At 37.1% G+C, this 22,431-nt stretch overlaps 1 protein-coding gene across 3 annotated transcripts in view; it reads right to left on the bottom strand.

Annotated features, from left to right (window-relative positions):
* Nucleotides 1-22,431, bottom strand: part of arid4b (AT-rich interaction domain 4B) — an 80,779-nt gene that overhangs the window by 6,640 nt on the left and 51,708 nt on the right. For 2 of the 3 annotated variants that reach the window (XM_036574747.1, XM_036574748.1), the window contains exons 9-19: nucleotides 18,946-19,025; nucleotides 15,960-16,036; nucleotides 14,635-14,783; nucleotides 10,973-11,045; nucleotides 10,366-10,460; nucleotides 9,315-9,412; nucleotides 8,874-9,096; nucleotides 7,233-7,447; nucleotides 2,145-2,327; nucleotides 1,108-1,192; nucleotides 768-972 (exon numbers count right to left, since the gene is read on the bottom strand). In XM_036574747.1, the coding sequence (XP_036430640.1) occupies nucleotides 768-972; nucleotides 1,108-1,192; nucleotides 2,145-2,327; nucleotides 7,233-7,447; nucleotides 8,874-9,096; nucleotides 9,315-9,412; nucleotides 10,366-10,460; nucleotides 10,973-11,045; nucleotides 14,635-14,783; nucleotides 15,960-16,036; nucleotides 18,946-19,025 (1,483 nt within the window). The remainder of the gene's footprint in view (nucleotides 1-767; nucleotides 973-1,107; nucleotides 1,193-2,144; nucleotides 2,328-7,232; nucleotides 7,448-8,873; nucleotides 9,097-9,314; nucleotides 9,413-10,365; nucleotides 10,461-10,972; nucleotides 11,046-14,634; nucleotides 14,784-15,959; nucleotides 16,037-18,945; nucleotides 19,026-22,431) is intronic. The other variant, XM_036574749.1, reaches the window with a different exon arrangement.

Raw genomic sequence — 22,431 nt, 5'->3', positions numbered from 1 at the left:
AATTTAACATATTGGAAAAAAATATATAAAATGTGGCCATTGCAAAAGTTATGGCACATTTTTTGTTATTTTATGTTGTATTATTATCCAATATGTTATGTTACAAACTAAAATATGTGCAAAAATGCCACATTTAATGTGTATAAGGATAGACATGGATTCTATACAGTGATATGCTAGTTAAAAGGTCCTAACTGAGTGTTAATTGGTCAAGAATTTGGTGTGGATACAAGCAAACACCCACGGGTATAATCTGGGACAGGTCAACATTTGCAAATTTTAAACCAACTGAACCAAATAAATAAGACAGAAATGTTATGAAAACCCAAACTGTGGTGTGAAAACAGCCTTAGACTAAAGCTTTAATCAGGACTGAAATTTAGGTTGAATCTGACTGTAGCCCGATAAAATTCTGTTCAGAGCCATCCCTGACCCACCCACCAACCAAATAAAATTTATTATTATTATTATTATTATTATTATAAAAGCATCCTAAATGCTTTTACTCTGGAAACACTTTACATTATGCAGTCTTTTCATGCTGGCTTTTGCAAGCCAAGTGCACAATTGACTACAGTGAGAGTGATTAAAAAACTGTTTAAGGTAATAAAAGTTAGGAGGAAGAACAAAGAAGGGAAAAAAACACTAAAGCGGGGTAAATGCAGATTGAAATCCATCCAAGTATGTATGACATTGTGACAGTGAGGGCCAGACTAAAGTAAAGCATGAATTGCAGTAATAAAATGGGCCTGCTTCTCTAAAATTACCTTGGAGGCCATTGAGATTGGAGGCAATCTCAACAGATTTGACCAGAGTCTGCTGCCCCCCTTTATCATCACATTCTTCCATCTTGGGACAAATATCATTGCCTGAGTTGGGTTTAGATGATCTGTTGATGCGATTTCTGGAGGGAGAAAGGTTATCTCTTTCATTTAACCTCTCTATTCGATCTCTTTCTCTTTCAGCTTTGTTCTGAAAAACAAAAATGTATAAATTTTAACAGAGCAAAGTAAGAACAACCAAAAATATGAGAAATTGTGCTAATATTAGAACCATTTTAAAAAAGCAGAAATAAAACATTTCTCCAGCCAGCAGCCAGGCGTGTACCTTTATTTTTTTCCGATGCTTTATTTTGGGAACATTCTTATTAGCTGGTCGCACAATCTTGTCAGCTTTGATCCATTCATCATACCTAACAAGAAAGAGGCAGTAATGTAAATAGAGATTCAGCTCACACTAACATAATAGAACAATCACACGTGGACCAACAGTTACCTCTAAAATGACATTTCAACATTGATACATTACACAGATCTCAACGTATTCATTTGGTTTGTTTTGATAGTTCACATGATGATGTTAACAGATGCTGTTAAAATCTGTGCATGTAAATGTTAGACTCAGCCTACAAATTTTTGAGCTTTTTGAGCTTGATGTAAATTACTGAATGAACCTTTCAACACGACTGACAACTATGTAGGACTCAGAAGAGTTTGGCCCAAAAGGACCAAACAGCATGTGTCTATGCACTATCCACATTCGGTCAGCAAGTATACTTTTTTAATAATATGTGCCGATAGGATTCTTTAGTGCAATGCTGCACAAGAACCACTTTTGGTGTTTTTTTTGTTCTAAGGCCTCCTTTGTGGATGGTAAGCACCACTGCAACCCTCCTTGCCCCCCCTCGCCCTTCTCAGCCCTGCCACTCGTCTCCCTGATATTCAGTGCAAATGCACAGTCCGCCGGCCTATTCTCTTCTGCAGTATAAAGCAAGTGTTTCCCATCTCCAATACTAGGACTTCTTACTAAGGGATGCATGACCCAACAAAAACCAACAGCAAGGTCATGATGGGGTCATCAGCATTACTGTGACAGCGGAGGGTCTTGAAGTGCAGCCTATGGCTACTCAAAATGTCAGCACTGCTTCAATAAAATGTCAGAAACATGCGCCTGGCTTCTCGTCATCAACCACTAGATGGCCACATTGAAACTCTGTACACACCCTTGTGAAAGAAAGGCGTGCTTTGCAGCAGAACTAAAACAACTACAACTAGAAGATTTTTTTTCCCACAGGAGGAGCCTATCTACCGCGTTCTAACCTTTTGCAATATGGAAATATGGGAGTTGCCAGGGTCCTGCCTTACCTGACGTTCCAGCCACAGTAGTGCACCAGGTAGAGCACCTCTCCCCCCTCCAGGTCTGACTCTTTCACAGTGGCTTCGTACGTCTTCTGATTGCGGCCTCGCCCATACCTCACCTGCACCTTCATGCCAGGGGGGTAACACTCAAACTCTTCCCCCTCCTCCCACTCCTGACTGCTGTCATCCCTGCAAGAAAGACAGTTCAGCACTTCCTTGCCCTAGGCCTGCCCCAAAATATAGCAGAGCAAACCCACCCCCACCCAATTACCTTTCTGACTGAGCCTTGATCTTATACAATAATAAATAACTGCCATTCTCTTTCCCTATCATTGAGTTAAATCTTTATAAAAATCCTATTCTTTGGACTAGCCGCTATGGGGTCATCAGCCGACTAATAAAATCCTATGAAGAAGCCTGTTGATCTAAAAGTATATCTGTATTTGCTTAAAGGATCTGTTCAGAGAAATAGTGTAACGTTACTGATACAGTGTAAGACTAGTCCTGCGTGTGTGTGTTTACCCCTATGAGGGAGGGGGGGGTGCAGACTGCAGAGGTAGGCACAGCAAAGCACAGCATTGGGCAACATGTTTCTGACTTCAGTCCTAGAGGCCCATCTGCACAGAGGATTCATGTTTTCCCCACATGGGTGGGCTGCAGTAAGTTTAAAAGGGGTTTCCAAAATATACATATACAGTACTGTGAAAAAGGTTTACCTGCCAAGCACATTATTTAAAGCCATTTATCTTGGAAATAGGTGTGTTTGGGCTTGTCATTCATATCAGTTTATATCTTGTGAGCTAGTTTGAGAAAGTTTGGTTCCAGATGCTTCCTCAACACCATCATATGGGTTTGTTCAACTGCATCACAAGCACACTTGACTTAACATAAGGAAACACTGAGCAATTCAGGTATTGACAACTACAATTAATACTGGCCTGCTGTGAGGAGAGGTTTGGAAATCTTTATGGTAACTGTAATGAACACACTGATGTACATAAAATTATTACAAATAATATAGAATATTACTAATAATTACTCTTTTTTGTATTAATATTATTTGCATATATTGTAATGTTAGTGTGTTTTTTTTAAGCAAATAAATGCTTACTGACCAGATAAATAGCTTTTTAAATACATTTTCCTCAGTTGCCTGTTAAAGATTTGGCACAGTAGTGTATCTACATTTGTTGTCCATTTTATCAGGTCCACTGAACATGTAAGAGGCCCTTGTAGTTCTGAAATTACAGATTGTAGTCCATCTGTTGCACCACTTTGACGTGTTCTTTGACCCACCACTGAGCAGGTATTATTTGGATGGGGGATTATTCTCAGCACCAACAAATCAGTATTTTACTGCTGGGCTAAAAAATAATCTGCCAGGCAAAAATATACAGCCAACAATATCCTGTGGCCAGAAACTGGCCACTGAAGAAAGACAAGAGGATCACTAACACCTCACAGCACTGTGTTGCAACAGATGAACCAAAAAGTTAGGTATGTCTATAGAATGTATAAGTCATTGATGAACAAGGAAAAGGAAGTCTTACAAATTATGCAGAGAAACAGATAGACTCTCTAATTGCATAACTATAAAATGCATTTATATGGTAAGTGGACCTGATAAAATGATAAGGGCAGGGCTTATGTTATGCATGCACCCACATTTAAATTACTGGGCTTTTAATAAATCACTTACAAATTTCAGGGGTTGGGATTTTTGGGGTTTACTTGTTTAAGGGCACCATGGCAGGCAAAAGATTAAAAAGATTCCAGGCTTTTTTAAAATTTAACAGTTCTAACATACAAAACGCTGAAAATCACATTTAATTTTGACCAAAAATTGTATAAAACCTGAAAATACTTTTCATATTTTTACACCCCGATCAGCTTACAGGTCGCTCATAACTTTGTGGGCCATATTACATTTTTAAAACGTAAGCAACACAAGATAGCTCTATTTGTTCCCCAGCATTGCAATCTTGAGCATGTGAAAACTATGCTAACAGAGAACAATGCATCATTCATTTTCCCACCATTTAATTAAACAGGTGCATAGTGCACAAACGATACTTAATAATTAGATAACGTTATGACATGCTGGGAAAACAAAACTGTTTTGTACAAGAGGGCCTCCAGGACTAAAAAACACTCGCAGAGAGCATTTCACAAATCACATTAGACATCAGAGGTTCAAGCAAAGTTAGACATAGTGGACAGTCCACTACTGTAGCTGTACTAACTGCTGCTTCACATATAGGTTATGTCTTCTTTCAGCATAAACAAAGCAGTCCCAACCCCAGAAGCTGCAGCAACAGGTTAGAAGGTGCTAGGCAGGACCCTGGTTTTAGAGCACCAAAATTCAAGCAAAAGCAACGGATTTGAGGATTATACTGTGAGATTTCGACTTGGTGGAACCTTCAGTGTCTCCCAACAAACAGCAAAACTGTGTCAATAGTTATTCAAACAAAAGTGAATTAAAGAGAAAAAACAGTGTCAAGTCACACACACCAAGTGTGGTGCAATATCAGCACTAATAAAATCTAATTCAGAGCATTCGAACCAACAGCACAAATCCCAACACAGGACAAGTGCTAATCAGAGTAGCATGTCTACAGGCAAAAGACTACAGTTAGGCCAGACAAGTACTGAAGCACACCACAAAATACATTAAACCTCAGGCAGTCAGCTACATTAACCCTACCTTAGAAAAAGAACAAAGCATTAAAGTCCAAACATGGGGACTAGCACATATTAAAAGGCATCTTTTTAAAAAAACATTATGAAGTCAAGGAATCAAGTCATAAATGCTAGCTTCAAGCTCATTCACTCAGCCGAACTCTACATGGCTGGATACAAAAAAGGTAGCTAAATGCAAGGATTTGGGAAACAAAGCTGTGGGAGGCGAAGGGTAGTGGAGATAATTATCGTGTGTTACAAATGTTCAGTCCATCTGATGAGATCCAAAACTCACTCTCTTGCAACAAAAGAAAAAAAAGAACAATAGAGAGAAGGAGAGACAAACAGAGATCACAAAGGAGAGATCTGTGAGCTGCTTCCCTGGATTAGTTTAAAGAACTAGTTTAAAGAACACCTTTAAAATGTTAGCATTGCTAACAGTGAACTAAATTTAGTACGGGCCATTAAGCATTTAAGTTAAGACTGTATGCTACTAACTTTTTAATCACTGTTTAAACAGATTTGGTGTGTGAAATACCCCCTGGTATTTGGAGGGTCCCAAGTTGGCTGGTTACTAACTACCCACAACAGCGCTGATGCCAGCTGCAGTGGCAACAAAATTCTTCTTCTGGAAAGGCTCTTTTCTAGTTTGGTAATGCATTCTTCCGCACATTAACTGAGAACTTACATATCCTGTCTTGTGTCTTCGGTTTGAGAAACGAGTGATAATTCACTCTTTCAGATTTACAGATTTATTTTTTACAAAGCTGACACAACAACACAGCAGTGGTGTGGGATGACGAGCTGCAGAAAAAATGCCCATAGCAAAATCTGTAACGGCAGTATTTCGTGGGAAAAATACTCAAATGGGAGCCCCTTACCTAAATGGCTGAGCCAGTCTTCTTTCGGTAAATCGCTTATCTGCCACTGTGTAGTCACTTACAGTCTGAGTTAATATTAGTCCAGTTTGTTATTAAGGGAGCATCAGGAACTGGCGAATGGGCTCTTGGCGTAATAATAGCATTTAGCTTCAAGTTGGCCTTTAGCAATGCAGCCCGTTAGCCAGGCCCTGCCTGTGGTGCACCTCCATCGGTCAGCTGTGTCACTCAGCAGCAGGGTCTCACAGCCTTATGCTTCAACCAAGCCAGAAAAACACAAAGTTGCTGCTAATAGCACCATGAACAATGATGATATTTCCTAAACTCTGACAAAGTCTGACCCTCAGAGATGTAGCGCAAGTGAATGAGACGGATGTGCGAGACAAATGACTTGAGAAATTCAGATGTGAAACAATATTCAGCACTGTTGCCAAGCTATAGAAACTGCCGTGTGCTTATGTTTACACACCACAGGCTTTTATATATATTGTTCTGTTCTTTTTTTTTTTAACAGTTTTGCACAATAAAGATATATTACATTTACTTAAGTACAATACTAAATATACATAGTAAATCTATTTTCTGTAGCATGTAATATATATAATTCAACATGTTAATGCCATTCAGTCAAGCTGAGAATGTATAATTTGTGACACAGAACATTTTTATGTGATTATAACATGATTTTATCAAAATTAAATATTTTAAAAATATATTTGTATAATATCAGGACTTCTAGGTTAGTTAGGTTAGATAGAGTTGGCATCGGCATATATTTAAGGACTGGGTATCTGTATCGAAAGGGAAAAAAGGGGCATCAGTGCATCTCTACTCAGAATAACTTCACTGGCATTTAGCAGGAATGCTAATGCTAAAACACAATGTATTGATTCTTCTACCTACTACTACTAACTACTTCTAATAATAATAATAATAATAATAATAGTAATATTATTATTTATTTTAGTAACAGTAGTGGTCTGTGGTAGCAGACGAATTGCTATTAAACACTGACCAGGATGCGCTTAAATCAGTGTATATATTATGTAGATAAAATTCACACTTGGGGAAAAAAGGCACACTTTTCATGCGTTTTTTCAAACACCACCTAGCTATTGGCCCCAAGGTAATTAGAGTTTGAGATCCCTGGTCTTGAAGATCTGCTTTAAAGTTGTTGCACACTACAGGTACTGTTTCTTTCTCTACCCATAACAGACATCTTTGTTAGGGTTTTCTGAATGGTTGATTAAACTGAATAAGCTAACCAAAAAAGAAAAACTTCTCAGTGAATCAGCAGCTGTCAATCTGCATAATTATGCGCATTTTAAATCCTACTGTTTTCTCTTACAACACAAACGATTCAAAAAACTCAATCGGTCAGATAGATAGACAGATAGATAGACAGATAGATAGACAGATAGACAGACAGATAGATAGACAGATAGATAGATAGAGCCCAACAAATTTATCTCTCCCCTCTGAACTTGTCACAGTGGTATGATGGGCAATGTAGCCTGATTTTGCAGTTTACACCTACCCTGACAGCTCCTTGTTCTGCTCCTCACACGGCTCCTCCTTTACATTCTCTGAGCAAGGACATTCTGTTGTTGGTTCAGTTTCTTTAGTCTTGTGTTTGTGTGACTCTTCATCAGTACCATTTTCTTCTTCATCACTGGAACCCTTGTCGTCCTCCTTTAAGCTGCTTGTGTCCACTTTGGTCCTGCAAGGCCCTGCTACTTCAGATGTCTCCTCCTATTGAGAGATACAGTAATTATACACGTTTAACAAATTTGTCTGATCTAATAAGTATCAGATGCCTTACTACAGAAACATTCTAACACGACATCTTATCTGTTTATTTACCATGATAACTTCAGTTAGGACTGAATTTAAAACAGCAGCTATTACAGAACAAGATTTCCTAAATTAATTTATCTTATCCTAACTCTAGATATGTAAAGAGTATTACAGAAGAATCCTAGTTTTTCCTAAACACTAACTGCTAATTGTGGTATTCATAGGCAACCATAACAGGTAGCATTACACATTCACTGGCATTAACCAGTGTAATGCTGTCACATTTATTCACATTGCAAAATGTGTGTCAATGTTAATAAAACATTCTGAATAAAAAACTGCAGCAATGGCAGCAAATAATCAGAAAATTTGATTTAAACGTGGCTGTTTATTTGAAAAAATACAATAAAATTACAAAAATTACATATTACACTTAATTTTGGAATTATATCTTATTTTACAGCATCTTATCTTATAGCATCATGTAAGACAATGCCTGACATGCTATCCTGATCATGTGATAGGAGTTTTTATTTCATTTCTTAAGATGTAAGCTTTGTATTACTCTTTGTGGAAGACCACACTCACAGCTCAATGTCAAAATTGAGTTGAGTTATGCTGGCTCTGAGATAAGCTAAATGATATTTAGGTTACTGTATTTGCTAAAAGATTTTTAATACAATGTATGAGGATAAATTAACGCTACAGAAAATGGGAAAGATCAATTAGCTAACCAGTTATACATTCCTGTAATATAGCCACAGAATTATAACTCTTAGAACTACTGTTTCAAATAACAAGTTTAGTCCGAATTAACAGTGTCAGAGAGCTACTGGAACGTAGAGGTGAGTAGTAACAAGTTACATTTACTCATTTACATATTGTCACAAAAATTGTCTCGAAAATGGTAACTTTACAGGAGAAGAAAAAAAAAAAAAAAACTTTCTTGCTTTGGAATGGAACTAGATGGACATTAATTTGTATGATACACCATCACTGGTATTTGTGAGAAAACTCAGTTAAATTTTAGTCATTCACACATTCCCAGTGCTCCCAGTTCCTTTAATGGGATTCATTTCATTCTGTCCTGGTGGTTCAGCACCAGGACTGCTTTGCTGTTATTAAATTTGGAGCGCTAGTATTTGTTTTTAATCTAAAGGATCCCAAAAGAAGAGAAGAAAGAAGAACAGCACCCTTCGAACATCAGTTTCTATGCTGATGCTGAACGTACAAAGAAGTTTTACTGCAGTTCTATAGGGAACTGAGTTTTTTTTTTTACATGAGTCATTATTTCTATGAAGTAATAATATGCTTACTTCACTGAGGGTTAAGGCCACTCTACTCATCTCTGTTGAGATTCAGAGAAATTAGCTGTTGATACCTTTACAACAGACTGGCTGGTGGAAACGTCTGATTCTTGCTCAGGTTTTGGCTCATCCCCGGCTTCGTCCAAGGCTGAAACAGCAGCGCTGCTGCTGGCCTCCACTACCCCATCAACGCTGCCCTCAGCCTGAGAACTCTGCTGCTCAACTGCTTTATATGGGAGGTCCATTCTGAATGTGATCCCTGTTGATGTGCAGTAGTCTTCAAAGCCATACAGATACCTGCACACAAAATGTAAAGACGCATAATAGGTTACAATGCTGTCTGTGAGCTCAGAAAGCACTCGAACATGTGTTCAGTCCAAGCTGGACTGGCTCTTTAGATTTAGCTGTTGATTCCCACAGACAAGTTTTACACTTTTAGAAAAGAACAGAAAACTAACTCAAAACACACTTCTAAGAGAAACTAATGGTAATTTTTATTGTACATAAGTGCATACTTTCTGTAGGCGCATTTGACATTGTAGCCTGCTGCTGAGTTCAGCACAGGGATTCCCAGATCTTGATAAACTTGCTTCCAGACAGAGCCACTCTCAATCTGCCACAAAGAACAGCATAAAAAAGAGAATTAGGAGCAGAAAATAACAGCGTGAAATCAAAGACCAGAAAACAACGCTAATTTAAAGTGACATTTTGTAAGTTTTGAAACAGTGTCCCAAAGGGACAAGAAATTAAAACTAGAACTCTCATGATTAGTTGATTAAAAATAATAATCATCAATTAAAATCTTCTTGATGAATCTACAATGGTTATTTGGCAATTAGCATTATGATAATGCATATTTTCCTCTTATTCTTGTAAGTGTTTCTTACAGGAAGAAAAGGATCCTGTTTATTGTATTAATCATTTTTATTGTTTTACAATAATGCATTTTAGAATCTTTGAAAGGCTCTGCACAGTCTGTTATTACGTAGGTGTTTAGTCCTTGGCTTTGTGAAAATTTTATAAGTGCGTAAAATCAAGAGTTCTTGCTGAGGCAGGTGTAATACAAAAGGGCTCCTACAGAGTACAGGTTTGCAACACATTCCAACTCATGACACCTGAGCAAAGTAATCAAGAGGCAATTAACTAGCTCATTTGCTTTTTTGTGCTTTTTAAATATTCAGTAAAAATAGATCTTTTCAAGCTGCTGAATAAAAAAAATAGTAAACTGGAGTATAGTACACAACTAATACACTCAAAAAAGTACACTGGAGTAGTGTGCTAAATAACTCAATCATTAATATGATATAGTTTGATTAGGTTTTTTTTTTTAATTTGTGTTTGTTAAATAGGCTGTAGAGAGACTGTATTATCATATCCATGTATATCACTGCCTGGTTTTAGTTTCAGTGCACAGTGTGGCACAAGCTAATGTAGCTGAGCTAAAAAAGTAGGTTACCCATTACGCTATTAGTATCAATATCGGCAAGTACTTAAAAACATACTCATATTTGTACTCAATCTGAGAAAAAAGGTACTGATGCATCTTTAGTATAAACCATTACTCACACTGTCAAACCCTCCAAGCTTGTGCACCAGCCTATAGAGCTTAAAGAGGTTGAGATTCCTGTAGCCTAGCACTGGCCTTTTGTTGATAGGGGTGCCTGAAAAGAGAGAATGGGTGAAAGACCATGCTTGATTCTTTAGTCACACACAAATACATATGAAAATGCCACCATTCTTGGTTAAGATATAATTCAGAAATTTTAACTCAGACTAAAAATCATGGTTTTTCCACTGAAACTTTACGCTTACAATATACTGAGGCTAAACCCTTACTGGAGCAGGATTAGTACGAACCTGGAAGGTACTGTAATTTAAGCAATTATCAACGAGATCCGTGATCTGTGATTAGTCTATAGTTTTTTTTTACAAGTCTGACAAGTCTCTTCTGTTACTGGCTGAAACCAGAGCTCCCTTAGTAATAACAGCACTCAGTAATTCACCTCATGCTAATGGAATAACTCATCCACCTTGAGTAATGATTTGCCAATGCAGCATATATCACAAAGTATAAGAAAGGCTTTCCTGTAAAATGTGAGCAAACCTCTCACTGTGGTTTCCGTCCCAAAAGTGTATGTCTATGGTATACCGAGGCTAAGACATCAATACCCACCTCTGTCCTCCATGAATTTGTAAAGCTGTTGGAGGAAGTTCTCTCTCTCCTCTGGGAATGGCTCCACCTCCTCCTGCACAGTGGAAAATGAAATTAGAGTCAGTGCCAGTTAGTCTATGCAGAGGGCTCCTTTTGGATGACGCGAGAGTAAAAGAGAGGAAGCTCCATAAGCTGAGGTGTACCAGACTTGGATTTTAGAAGGAAAGGTCTAAAATGAATACACAAAAGGAGTGGGTAGTTAGTGAACTGAATTTTGAATATATTAAAGAGAGTTTTAGCAGGAATACCAAAATAAAGAGTGTTGCAAATTGTCCAGAGGGCCATATAAAAGGCACCGAGCAGAGTGTCTGCATCTTTCATTGTCAGCATTTGATGAAGACATTACATAAGGTGAAAATGTATAATATTACAGATGTGGAAAAAAAGTTTTAAAAGAAAGTTTTTGATCAAAGAGTACACCGAAGTTGCTAACTGCTTTTAATAGCCAAGATCTATATCGAGAGCAAAGTCAGAGAATTTTGTTACTATGGACAAGATATTAAATTCTTCCCTTTATTTAATGCAAGTACTATTTATACCAAAATTCTTGAGTAAGGCCTTCTAGAGAAGTGAAACTAACATTACACAAAGAATGTGTCCTTAACTGCCTGCTGCCATCTCATATTAAATCTTTTTTTAATCAGCTTAACATTTTATGTCTACCCAGAAAAGGGTGTCATTTAACGTTTTCCATTACTAACATGATTTCTCAATAGTGCTGTTACATTTAATTAGAAATTCACTGGTTTTATTTTGTTTGCATCACAAAGTACCATTCATTTACTTTAGTCGTATTTTACTGTTACTCCGAGCAAAAAATATTGCAATCTGAACTTTCCATTGCAATCTGAATTCCACTTTGAAAGTCTGTGCACCCTTGCTCAGAAATCACATTGCATCAAACAAGAAAAAACACGGTGACTCAGAGAAAGCTCGAATTCCACAAGCTGATCCATTTTATTTTGATCAGTGCGTTCAAAAGGATAGGTTCAGTGGCAGTGTCTTTGGTTGGTTAACGTCATTGCCATTACAAAACTGTGCAAGTCGGTTTTAGGAAGAAATTTCGGTAATACCTTACTGTAGGGTACAGTTCATAAGGCTACATGACACCTACATAAGCTTGTCATGATAACTGACATAACCCTTCATAAACGTTTATTAATGCTTATTCCAATAGACATTATTCGCTATAGATGTTACACTTTAGATTTTTGTTACACTTTAGCCAATTTTGATCAAAGTAACCTTTATGACAGAGAACGCCTATTGGAATAAGCATTAATAAACATTTATGTAGAGTTACGTCATTTGTCATGACAAGCTTATGTAGATGTCATGTAGCCTTATGAACTGTACCCTACAGTAAGGTGTTACCGAAATTTATTCTTAAGATCACTTTGTGAATAAGGCCCATCAAAAAAAGATTAGCACAACAGTAAAGTGACTGTACTGATACATAAAATGATGTGGTACTGCTGTCCCAGAATTCACCATTGCAAAACAGTTTTGGTTCTAAAATCTAACTGGCCATGCCACATTCAAATCTGTTACTCAATATACTCAATATACACACATTTGTGTACACATATACACGCACACACACAACATATACACACTTCGGAAAACCACTGTCTGCGAACACAGTTCGTCGCTGCAACCACAAATGCAATTTAATACCATGCAAAGAAAAAAAAACATTTATAAACAGGATCCAGAACACTGCTGCCAAGCCCGAGCTCATTTAAGATGGACTGAAGCAGAAAAGTGAAGTAGAAAAGTGATCCAGAACACTGCTGCCATGCCCGAGCTCATTTAAGATGGACTAAAGTTGAAAGTGTTCTGTGGTCTGACAAATCAAAATTTAAAATTCTTTTTGGAAATCACAAACACTGCGTCCTCCGGCACAGTTCAAAAGCCAGCATACTTGATGGTATGGGGGTGCAATAGTCCACATCTGTGAAGGCACCATTAATGCTGAATGATATATACACAGGTTTTGGAGCAACATATGCTGCCATCCAGACGACGGCTTAAGGGAAGGCCTTGCTTATTTCAGAAAAACAATGCCAAATACATTCTGCACGTATTACAACAGCATGCCTCTGAAGTAAAAGAGTCCTAAACTGGCCTGCCTGCAGTCCAGACCTGTCACCCACTGAAAACATTTGGAGTATTATGAAAGGGAAAATGCAACAAAGGAGACCCTGAACAGTTGAGCAGCAAAAATCCTATATCAAGCAGGAATGTGAAAACATTTCACTTTCAAAACTATAGCAGGTGGTCTCCTCAGTTCCTAAACACTTACAGAATGTTGTTTAAAGAAGAGGTAATGCAACACAGTGGTAAACATGCCCTGCCCCAACTTTTGTGAAACATGTTGCTGGCATCAAATTCCAAATGTACATTTTTCAAAAACAGCAACATCTCTCAGTTTTAACATTTGATATGTTGTCTTTGTACTATTTTCAATTAAATATAGGGTTTAAATGATTTGCACATCATTGCATTCTGTCTTTATTTACAATTTGCACAGCATCCCAACTTTTTTGGAAATGAAGTTGTAAAAACATTGTGTCCACATGAGAAATAACTAAGCATGACAACAGTCTAGCAACTAAATATCCACTCCCGCTGACATTCTAAATGAAAACAACAACATAGCCTTTCTAGAAGACACCTCAAAATAATTAAAAATAGGGTTGAGCTGACAGACAATGGCATCGTCCATCATCGATGGCTGACCGATATCTCACTGAAAAGAATGCAGGTCAAGTTTTGAAAACCAACACGTGTATTAATGCTGTGTTTCACATTGAGTCCGAAACTGACACGTTGTACGGATGTGTTAAAAATCTGGCTGACCAATCAGAGCTCCTTTGTCATGGTTGCAGCCTAAACAAATGTGCTTGAGGACGGTGGCAGAACAGCTAATCTTGCTTGTAGCAGAGCACAAAGCTTATAGAAAAAACAAATGCTGAATAAAAAATTGCAGAGGTTAAAGAAAATGTGGACGACCACAGATGAAAGGCAATGATTGATGGTGAGTATGTTACAGCAACTATATTTAACCCCTTAAAAACCCAGGCTTGTTACAACCCAAGGCTTATTATTCAGTAACTACAGAGACTTCAATGCAAACTGGTTGACGTAATCTTAGGTTATAAAACTGTGTAATAAAACTTTGGGCCCACTGGCAGGCCCTGGCCATTTAACCATAGTTCATTCGCCCCTTTTTAATGAAAGGAACAACAAGCACAAGCAGTGCCTCAAATTCACCCACTGACAGAGGGAAATACCTGTAGAATCACTTGTCATGCAGCTAGCTCTTGTAAGAGGCTGTGGAACTCCCCGTGTTGTCTTTTTTTTTTTTAAGAACACGATGTACCCAGTGCCTACATAGTTTAGTTGCAGTGCTTAAAACAGTTTTCAGAGTACTTAGAAAAAACACAATGGACTAGGTGTGAAGGTCCCACCAACTTAAAAATCATCTCTACCTGAAAACATACTTGGTGTGAATGGGCCCCAACGTGTACCGCGCTGGTTCACATGGCACAGCAGTATTGCTGAGGTTTTAAAACACTGTGTACGGTATGTCTGGCTAATGAAATTGCGTGAATTCTCACCTCTTCCTCCTCACTACTGCCATCATCCTCCTGCACCTCTTCATCTTCCTCCTCATCATCCTCACTGCTGGAACTTTCATCTTTGACCTCTGTCCTCCATATGCTGGGCACAGTACCATTTCTCTGGAAATCCCAAGCTGCGTCCAGTGCTGGTTAAACCCATGCACACACAAACCCGCACATTCACACAATTACTGAGGAGCAAAAATGGCAGATACCTCAATTCACCTGTGCAGTTCAGCAGTGTTAGGTAAGGCTAGTTACTGGCATTTCTATTAATTTCAGTTGGGTCTGTTGTAAAATTTCAGATTCGTTTGTAACTGTTCTTCAATGACGTCAATGATCTTATTCTTGATTTTTTGAAAACTTACATTCAAGGTTAGATTTCTGATATACTTACACTGTGTGTAAATTTCACAATGACTGGACCAAAAGTGAAAAAAGTCTGCGTCCATTAACTTACATTAAAATTAAGGTAGGGTTTTTCCTTCTCCTGTAAAGTTATCATTTTGGAGATACTAATGCAGAAACTTTGACAGTCCTATTAGTGTCCTGTTCTTGAAAAAGCCCAGTATTTATAGTTTCCATCCAATATCTAGTTTGGTTAATCAATAGTTTATTCGATTAATTAAAATGTGTTTCATTACAAAGAGATTAGAATTTGTTCTGTTTAACCAAATTTAGTGCAGGGCAATATGGACAACTTTTAATTTTGGAATTCGTACGTTTTTTTTATTATTTTGCACTAGTAAAATTATTTTTGTCTGAAAATCTAAATATCATGACACACTGGGTATTGTAAAATGTTCTACCCCTATATAAGACTCTATTTAAGAGTTTCTGTTGTTTTTTTTAGCTTGAGAAATGTGACAATTCAGAACTTACAGTCATATTGACTGTCACAACCGACAGACATCTATTTTGTGCTTAAAATAAGTGAACAACTTTGGACCCAACAAAATTTCAGCTACTTTAAAAAAAGCTATACTGGGCACGCATGACTTAATGTGTACACAAAAGTTAAAGCTATGGCTGTTTCCTGAAGAGATGATGAATCCATCAACAGTAGATATGAAATAAATGCAACAAGTCTGTATGAATGCGTTCTTACATATGTAAACATGCAAATATTCAAATTGAAGTCCAGTCTTTTTTCCAACTAAAACAGTAGGTATATATTTAATCTAATTCCGCCTGTAAAGCTGTATTAACTATTGTGATTAATATTCCAAATGCTATTTATATTAAACCTTTAAAAACAGCATTAGCAGATGTTCTCAGAGTGAATAGGGCATGTAGCCTGGTCCAATGTTAGACCCCCTTACCTGGTTTAAGGCTGGCATCTGCTTTTGGAGCCATCTCACCATCAAGTTCTCGAATATCTTTTCGTAGGACTGTGTTACTGAAAGACAAAAGTACAGCTAGTTGTTAACATCCATTTTCTCTGATTCAACAACCTATGATGTGCTACAGCTGTCAAGTTTATGCTTAAAGGGCAAAAAAGGCTATAAATCTGTATAATTTCAGAGATGGGGCTAGTTATATAGTGATAAGAAACAGACATCTAAAGCATTCAATGCCTGTAAAAGCCACCTCACAAATGCAGTCATATACAAAAAATTTCCACACACCTGGGAAAATTACATTTATTTTGTGCACTTCTGTACATTTTAATGCACATTTACTGTTTATTTGCTCATTTTAAGAAACTGGAAAAAAAACATAAAATATGGCCTCTGCAAAAGTTATTTTTTCTAATTTTTTAAACTTATCAAATAAATAAAAACTAGGCACCAAAATCTGAAATAAAAGCCATATTTAAGTTCATTCCCTGTAGAGGAAGTGTTAAGTGGATTTGCACTTAAATAAAAAAAAAAAACATGTAATCTGACCAGCGGTATTCAAAATTTTATGTTGCCTGACGCCTGAGACGATGCTTTTATGATGAGTAAGCTTTTTCTGATTTTACCAATAACATCACAGTAGGAGATTCACAGTTTATTTTGGCTATATTTGTGTTGTAGACATTACAATCTTGATGCACCATTGCACAGCAAATCACGCTGACTTTGTTCTCATTTCAACTATTTAATAATGCAGATTTATCAGAGTGGAATTGGTAGAATTTCCTGTAAACAGCTGCCAGGTGTTATCTTAAATGATACCCGGGTAAACACTAAGGAATTTGCAGACCACACATCAAAATAATTTGACAAAATGCAGGAATTAGATTTGCATGTGAACAAAGCACTGAATTCTCATTTATTGCTCAAATCTGGCTTTAATGTTTTTCAAAATGTAAACAAAGTCCTTTAGAGTGGTTTGAATGTGAAATGCTCCATTCCAGAGACACTTATAAAAGAACCTACATGTCTTTCCTGCATGAAAACACATTTGTTAAGACAATGAAAGTTCTAGTTTCTGATTTGTTGCAGTAACACACATACAGGGTATTGGTGATTAATGTTTGTTTATTTGGGTCAATTAAATTGTTATTTAAAATTATTTACACAGCAATTGATCATCAGCTAAAATGTCATAAATTGAGTCAGGTCTAATTTTAACAGTACAGCAAAAACAAATAGGTTTACGTTTTAAATTTGCAAAGTTTGCAAAGAGTGTGCATCTGCTGTATTAGGAGCCTGCCTCATGAAGCAGGATTTCTTGCTTGGCCAGCTAACTTTAAGCTTTAAGCTTAGTTCAGTCCAACTCTTGTGTGACTTACAAAAGTACATCACTTTTTGCAGGGCTACATCATGGCAACTCATGCTGCTATAGCCTGTAAACAGCTCTCGGACCAATCAGGGGATGAAAACAAATCATTCTACACAGATATTGTAAATCTAAAGCACTTATTTCTCCATTATACAACAGTTACTTCCGGCCACGCAAGCTGATTGGTTAAGAGGCGTTCTAACTGTGCTGATATTTTGCCATAAACATCACAGGTTTTTCACAAACATTGTATCACTTCCCTAAGACACCGTTGCTAAGCAACAAGTTTGACAGCTGTAGGAAATGCTCAAGTCATTTGAAAGTTTTTACTTCTTACTTTGCGCACAAACACAAAATGGATACTTTTAAGACCACATTTGACCTACAGTTGATTTGGTCAGACTACACTAAATTCCCAAAACTGTCATTCCCACTGAGCAAGCTTTTCAGTCGGCAGCTGTGACAGAAGAAAACCTAAACAACCTGGAATTAGCCAGACATGAACCGAATACCATTCGCCAAACGTGTAGTCTCATCTTCAGAGTCTGACCAAATCAGACTGAGCCATAAAACTGCCGTAATAAAAAACAAAAAAGCTTGCTCAGTGGTAATGACAGTTTTAGAATTTAGTGTAAGGAGCTGGGGAATGAACTGCCGGCTGTGCAGCAAGTGAGCGGAGCTTGTTACTCTGACGTTGCAACAAGCTGCTTTTTAAGGAACTATGATTTGGCGGAAGGTATTGCTAACATTAAAACATATTAAATGACACGTTTACAGCCCAATTTATTAGTTTCTTACTTTATTTATTTAACTGTTGCATAAAAGCAATAGAACATTGCTATAACATCACAGCTATGATGATCCATGGCCAAATCACAGCTGTGATGTTATTTTACAATAACACACTCCCTCTCGTGTTCTATTGCTTAAATAAGAACTAATACAGTGGCAGAGACGACAGCATTGCTTTTTTACTGTCATACTATCTAGTGTTCTTCTTTACCTTCTACATATTTACATCGATTTCTTCCTTCTTTAAAAAAAAAAAGGGGGCTCGACTTTTCATGCGATTGGCTGGCCATACTAAATGTCTTGTTTGGAGTATCTTGAGTACCTAAACTTGGGTTAACAGAGAAGGTTGTTAACAGCAGCAGCAAATAGTTAAATGTTGTTGTACTGGTTAAGTTTTGTGAGGCTGAAACTAAAAGTGCAACCAAGTCTAAGTTATATGAATATGCTTCTTGAAACCGTCCCCTGGTTTTCTATTAGGCGAAAAGGGCTGTATGCTGACCTTTTCAGTGCACAAAGGCATCAGCTAGTGGCTGAACTGAGACCAGCACTTACCTGCAGCATTCTCCACACTTAATACTAACTGTAACCTATTTTCATCTGTTCCAACAACCACAGTCTGAGTGACTTCCTGCATCTTTAGAGGTTGATCTTCATAACGCATCAGAGCGAAAATCAGAACTCTTGTGCAGACAGTGTCCCAAAGAAATAACGCAAAACTATAACTTCCTTTGCGCTTGACCATTCCTCTTCATTCTTTGTAAAAGAGTCAAATAGTAACCACTGAAACACTTAAAAGCTACTCACAACTTTCCATCCTTGAAGGAGCGGACAAAAACGCTGTCTTTCTTCATCGTCACATCCTCATGACAATCTGGAGAGATTACCTTTAACAACAAGAAAAGGAAAGCATGTCAAAAAGGGAAAGAGAAAGAAAGGAGACATACGTGACAATTCTCTGAAATCCTGAAAAGTGTTATTATAGAGATTGAAATATTTCTAGACTGATGAGATCAGCATACAGCTACACTTTGATAACTGAACATTAACTGGAGGATTTGCTGTAATACTGCAACATACAAAGTAAAGAATGTGTTACTTGAATGTCTTACAAGATTGAGATGTCTGTGTTTAAGAAAAATATAGCCTGGAAAAGTAAAAGTAAACCACCCATAGCTTGGTGCTAACATAACATTGAAAACCTGATAAGGACACTACCTGAAATTAGCATTATTATAAGAGGTGTGTTTGGATAAAAAGGTTAGTTATAAAGTAAAGGTTTATGCACAGCTGGCACAGAAGTTAAATAGTCCATAAAATGACTGGTTAACCCATTCTTTGTTAGTACAAAAATGTTAAAAATGGCATTAAAAAGTCAGGCTTCTCCATGGGTGCCCTATTGAGTGCAGTTTGCTTGCTTTGCTCACTTTTGTTTCTCTTCTACTGCACTGATTTGGGCTGCCAAGAACTGACACTGTGGTACATACTGCAAAAACTAGGAGCAACAGTCGGTATTAGATGCTCACTGACAGCCTGACAACGTCTGACAACAGGCAGATGGTTTGGAGTGTGAGGACTCTTATTTAAGCTAAAGAGGGCATCTTAAACATAGTACTGAAATGGAGGGCTAGTCTCCAAAACTACAATAAAACACCAAAGCACGTGAACATTTTGAACAGAAAATCTCATCATATGCCAAACAAAACCAACTGGACATCTCTGGAGCATTGAATACAGCCAACTTTTTGTTCTTACTTTTTGTGACTAAAACAGACCGGAGATTCAAACAGGGCCACAAACAAGAAACAACATTTTAGTTAAAAGAATGATCATGCAGAAAACAACTTAATCCATATTTTTTTTTTTTAAATATATGGCATTCTTGCACTCTCTGACTCAAGTGCAAGGACATTTTAGAACAAACGGTAGCTAAAACTGTGTTGTGGTAACAATGATCCAAAGCATTCATCTAGGCAAAAATGGCTTACAGACCACAGAATTAAACTTTTGCAATGACCAGCCCAGGCCTCAACCAAAAAGTTGTGTGGATGAGTCAATGAGGAGTCTCCATAAACCAAGACCAAAGAGATTTTGGGATGTTTTGGCAGATGGTCTGCATGGAGAACATGATGATAATTTAAAAAATGAACAGGATATTCTACCAAATCCAACCATGGCGATGTGATGGGTCTTTTTCTGGGCAATGGTTTCACATAACTAACCAATTCACAATAACACACATATTAAGAAACTTTTCCCCCAGTACAGAGAATAGAGAACATTTAAAGATGTATATTTCTACACATACAACACAGGCTGTTTTTGTAGCTTAGTTTCAATATATGCACTGCATGGCCTGGGGACCAAACGGTACATTTTACGCCAAACATCTACTAAAAAATAAACATAAACACAAAAATAATTGTAACAATAAAGCAAATGTCAATCATTTTGCTCATTTATTGTTCATTATTGAGTGCTTTCCTGGTCAAATTAAATGCAGGTTTTTCATAATACAATTAAGGACCATACTAAAAAACAAAACAAAGAACGGCAAGGTGTTACCTTTAGTATAGTTTTAAAACCCATTGTATTTACAAAATTAAGTGCATTTTTCATGAGGTCTACTTTTTTATTTTATTATTTATTTATTTATTTTTTACTACTATCTTCAGTACAAAACTTTGGGTGGAGGCTGGTTGCCAGTGAGCCAGCACACCCTCATACAAACAAACATGCTGCAGCCTTTACATCATTCTCTCCACCATGCACTCATACTGCAAGGAACCATGGGAGCCAATGATATGCTTTGTTTTTCTTTTCCGTGCTGTCATTTGACGCAGAGCCTTTGGATGGTGCTGGAGAGCACAATTCCACAACACACTAACAACCTGGAGGAGGAGATTCACAGAGCTCACTACACAACTGATTAAAGGGACAGGGTCCTAGTTTTGCTCACTAGTGAGCCCTGCTGACTCCTGATCTGGAGCTGCTGTGATCTACTTGAGTGAAGACCATCTGTACGCTAATAACAGAACATTACAATAACAGAACGTCTGAGAAGGAAAGATACCGTGCTTAAGTCTGATACTGCAAATATAAGCAGCGGATATGAGCTGGATTAGTTTAGGTTTGGTTGTGTAAGGTCGTTTGTAAGGGATTTGATTGGCTGATTTGTACAGTACAAAGTATCTGTGTTAATTCCCCAAATTACTACAAACAGTGTGGATTTAAAGGTCATGGCCCAGATGTACACATCAGCACTATTATTATTACAGTCAATAACACAGCAGTGCATAGCTGTGTCAATTAGGAGGTTTTCTTCTCATAATTAATCAAATATTCTATTATAAAAATGGAAATTACTTAACAAAGGACATGATATTAAACTCATTCTGCTGAACCTGATGAAATAAGTGCAGTTGATCAGCTAATTAACCATTTATCAAGCATAATAAATCGAATGAGACAATTCTTGAAAATTAATGAAGACAAAACTGAAATTCTTCCTGGCTCTACTGCACATAATGTGGAAAACTGTGAGCAAACTAGTAAATTTGGCCTCAGTTTTAAGCCTCACATAGACAACGCGACTAAAACAGCATTTTTTCATCTTAGAAGCATTGCCAAGGTCAGGCCTCATCACACACTGCATGATGCTAAGTAGGTGACTTACACATTTGTTCTCTCCTGTTGGATTATTGCAATGCACTGGCTTACCTAAAAAGAGTATAGATAAACTACAGCTTCTACAGAATGCAGCGGCTAGAGTTCTAACGTGAACATAAAAGAATGAACATACTGGCATGTTGGCAGAGCTTGCTGTTCAATACAGAATACATTTTAAAGTTCCTTTAGTTGTTAAGGCTATTAAGGGACTAGCACATTATTATATGTCTTCCAAACAAGATATATGGCGAGCATCTTCAGTCAACAGTTTTAAACAGCAAAACCTTCAGTTTAACTCATTTTGTTTGTTTTATTCAACCTTGCCAATTATTATTATTTTTATTTTTTTTTCACATTTGTTTCTCATTAATGGTGTTTGCTTTTGTATTGACAAGCACTTTGAGCTGCATGTATAAATGGTGTTATATAAATAATGTTTATTATTATAAATTATACATTATGTATAATGTATAATTATAAATTATACATTTCCCCCTATGATTTCACAGCACGAAACCTCTTTTCTTAGAAAGACTGAAAGAAGATTAGTGAAAGATACTAAAATGGCAAACAATGTTTAAACAAAGTGAAATAGCCAAGTACGTGTTACATTTTTGGTGGTAG

The sequence above is a fragment of the Colossoma macropomum genome, unplaced genomic scaffold (assembly GCF_904425465.1).
Source record: "Colossoma macropomum unplaced genomic scaffold, Colossoma_macropomum, whole genome shotgun sequence".
Lineage (NCBI taxonomy): Eukaryota > Metazoa > Chordata > Actinopteri > Characiformes > Serrasalmidae > Colossoma > Colossoma macropomum.
Note: the sequence above shows the minus strand (reverse complement) of the source record. Positions and strands in the feature narration are given on the sequence as shown.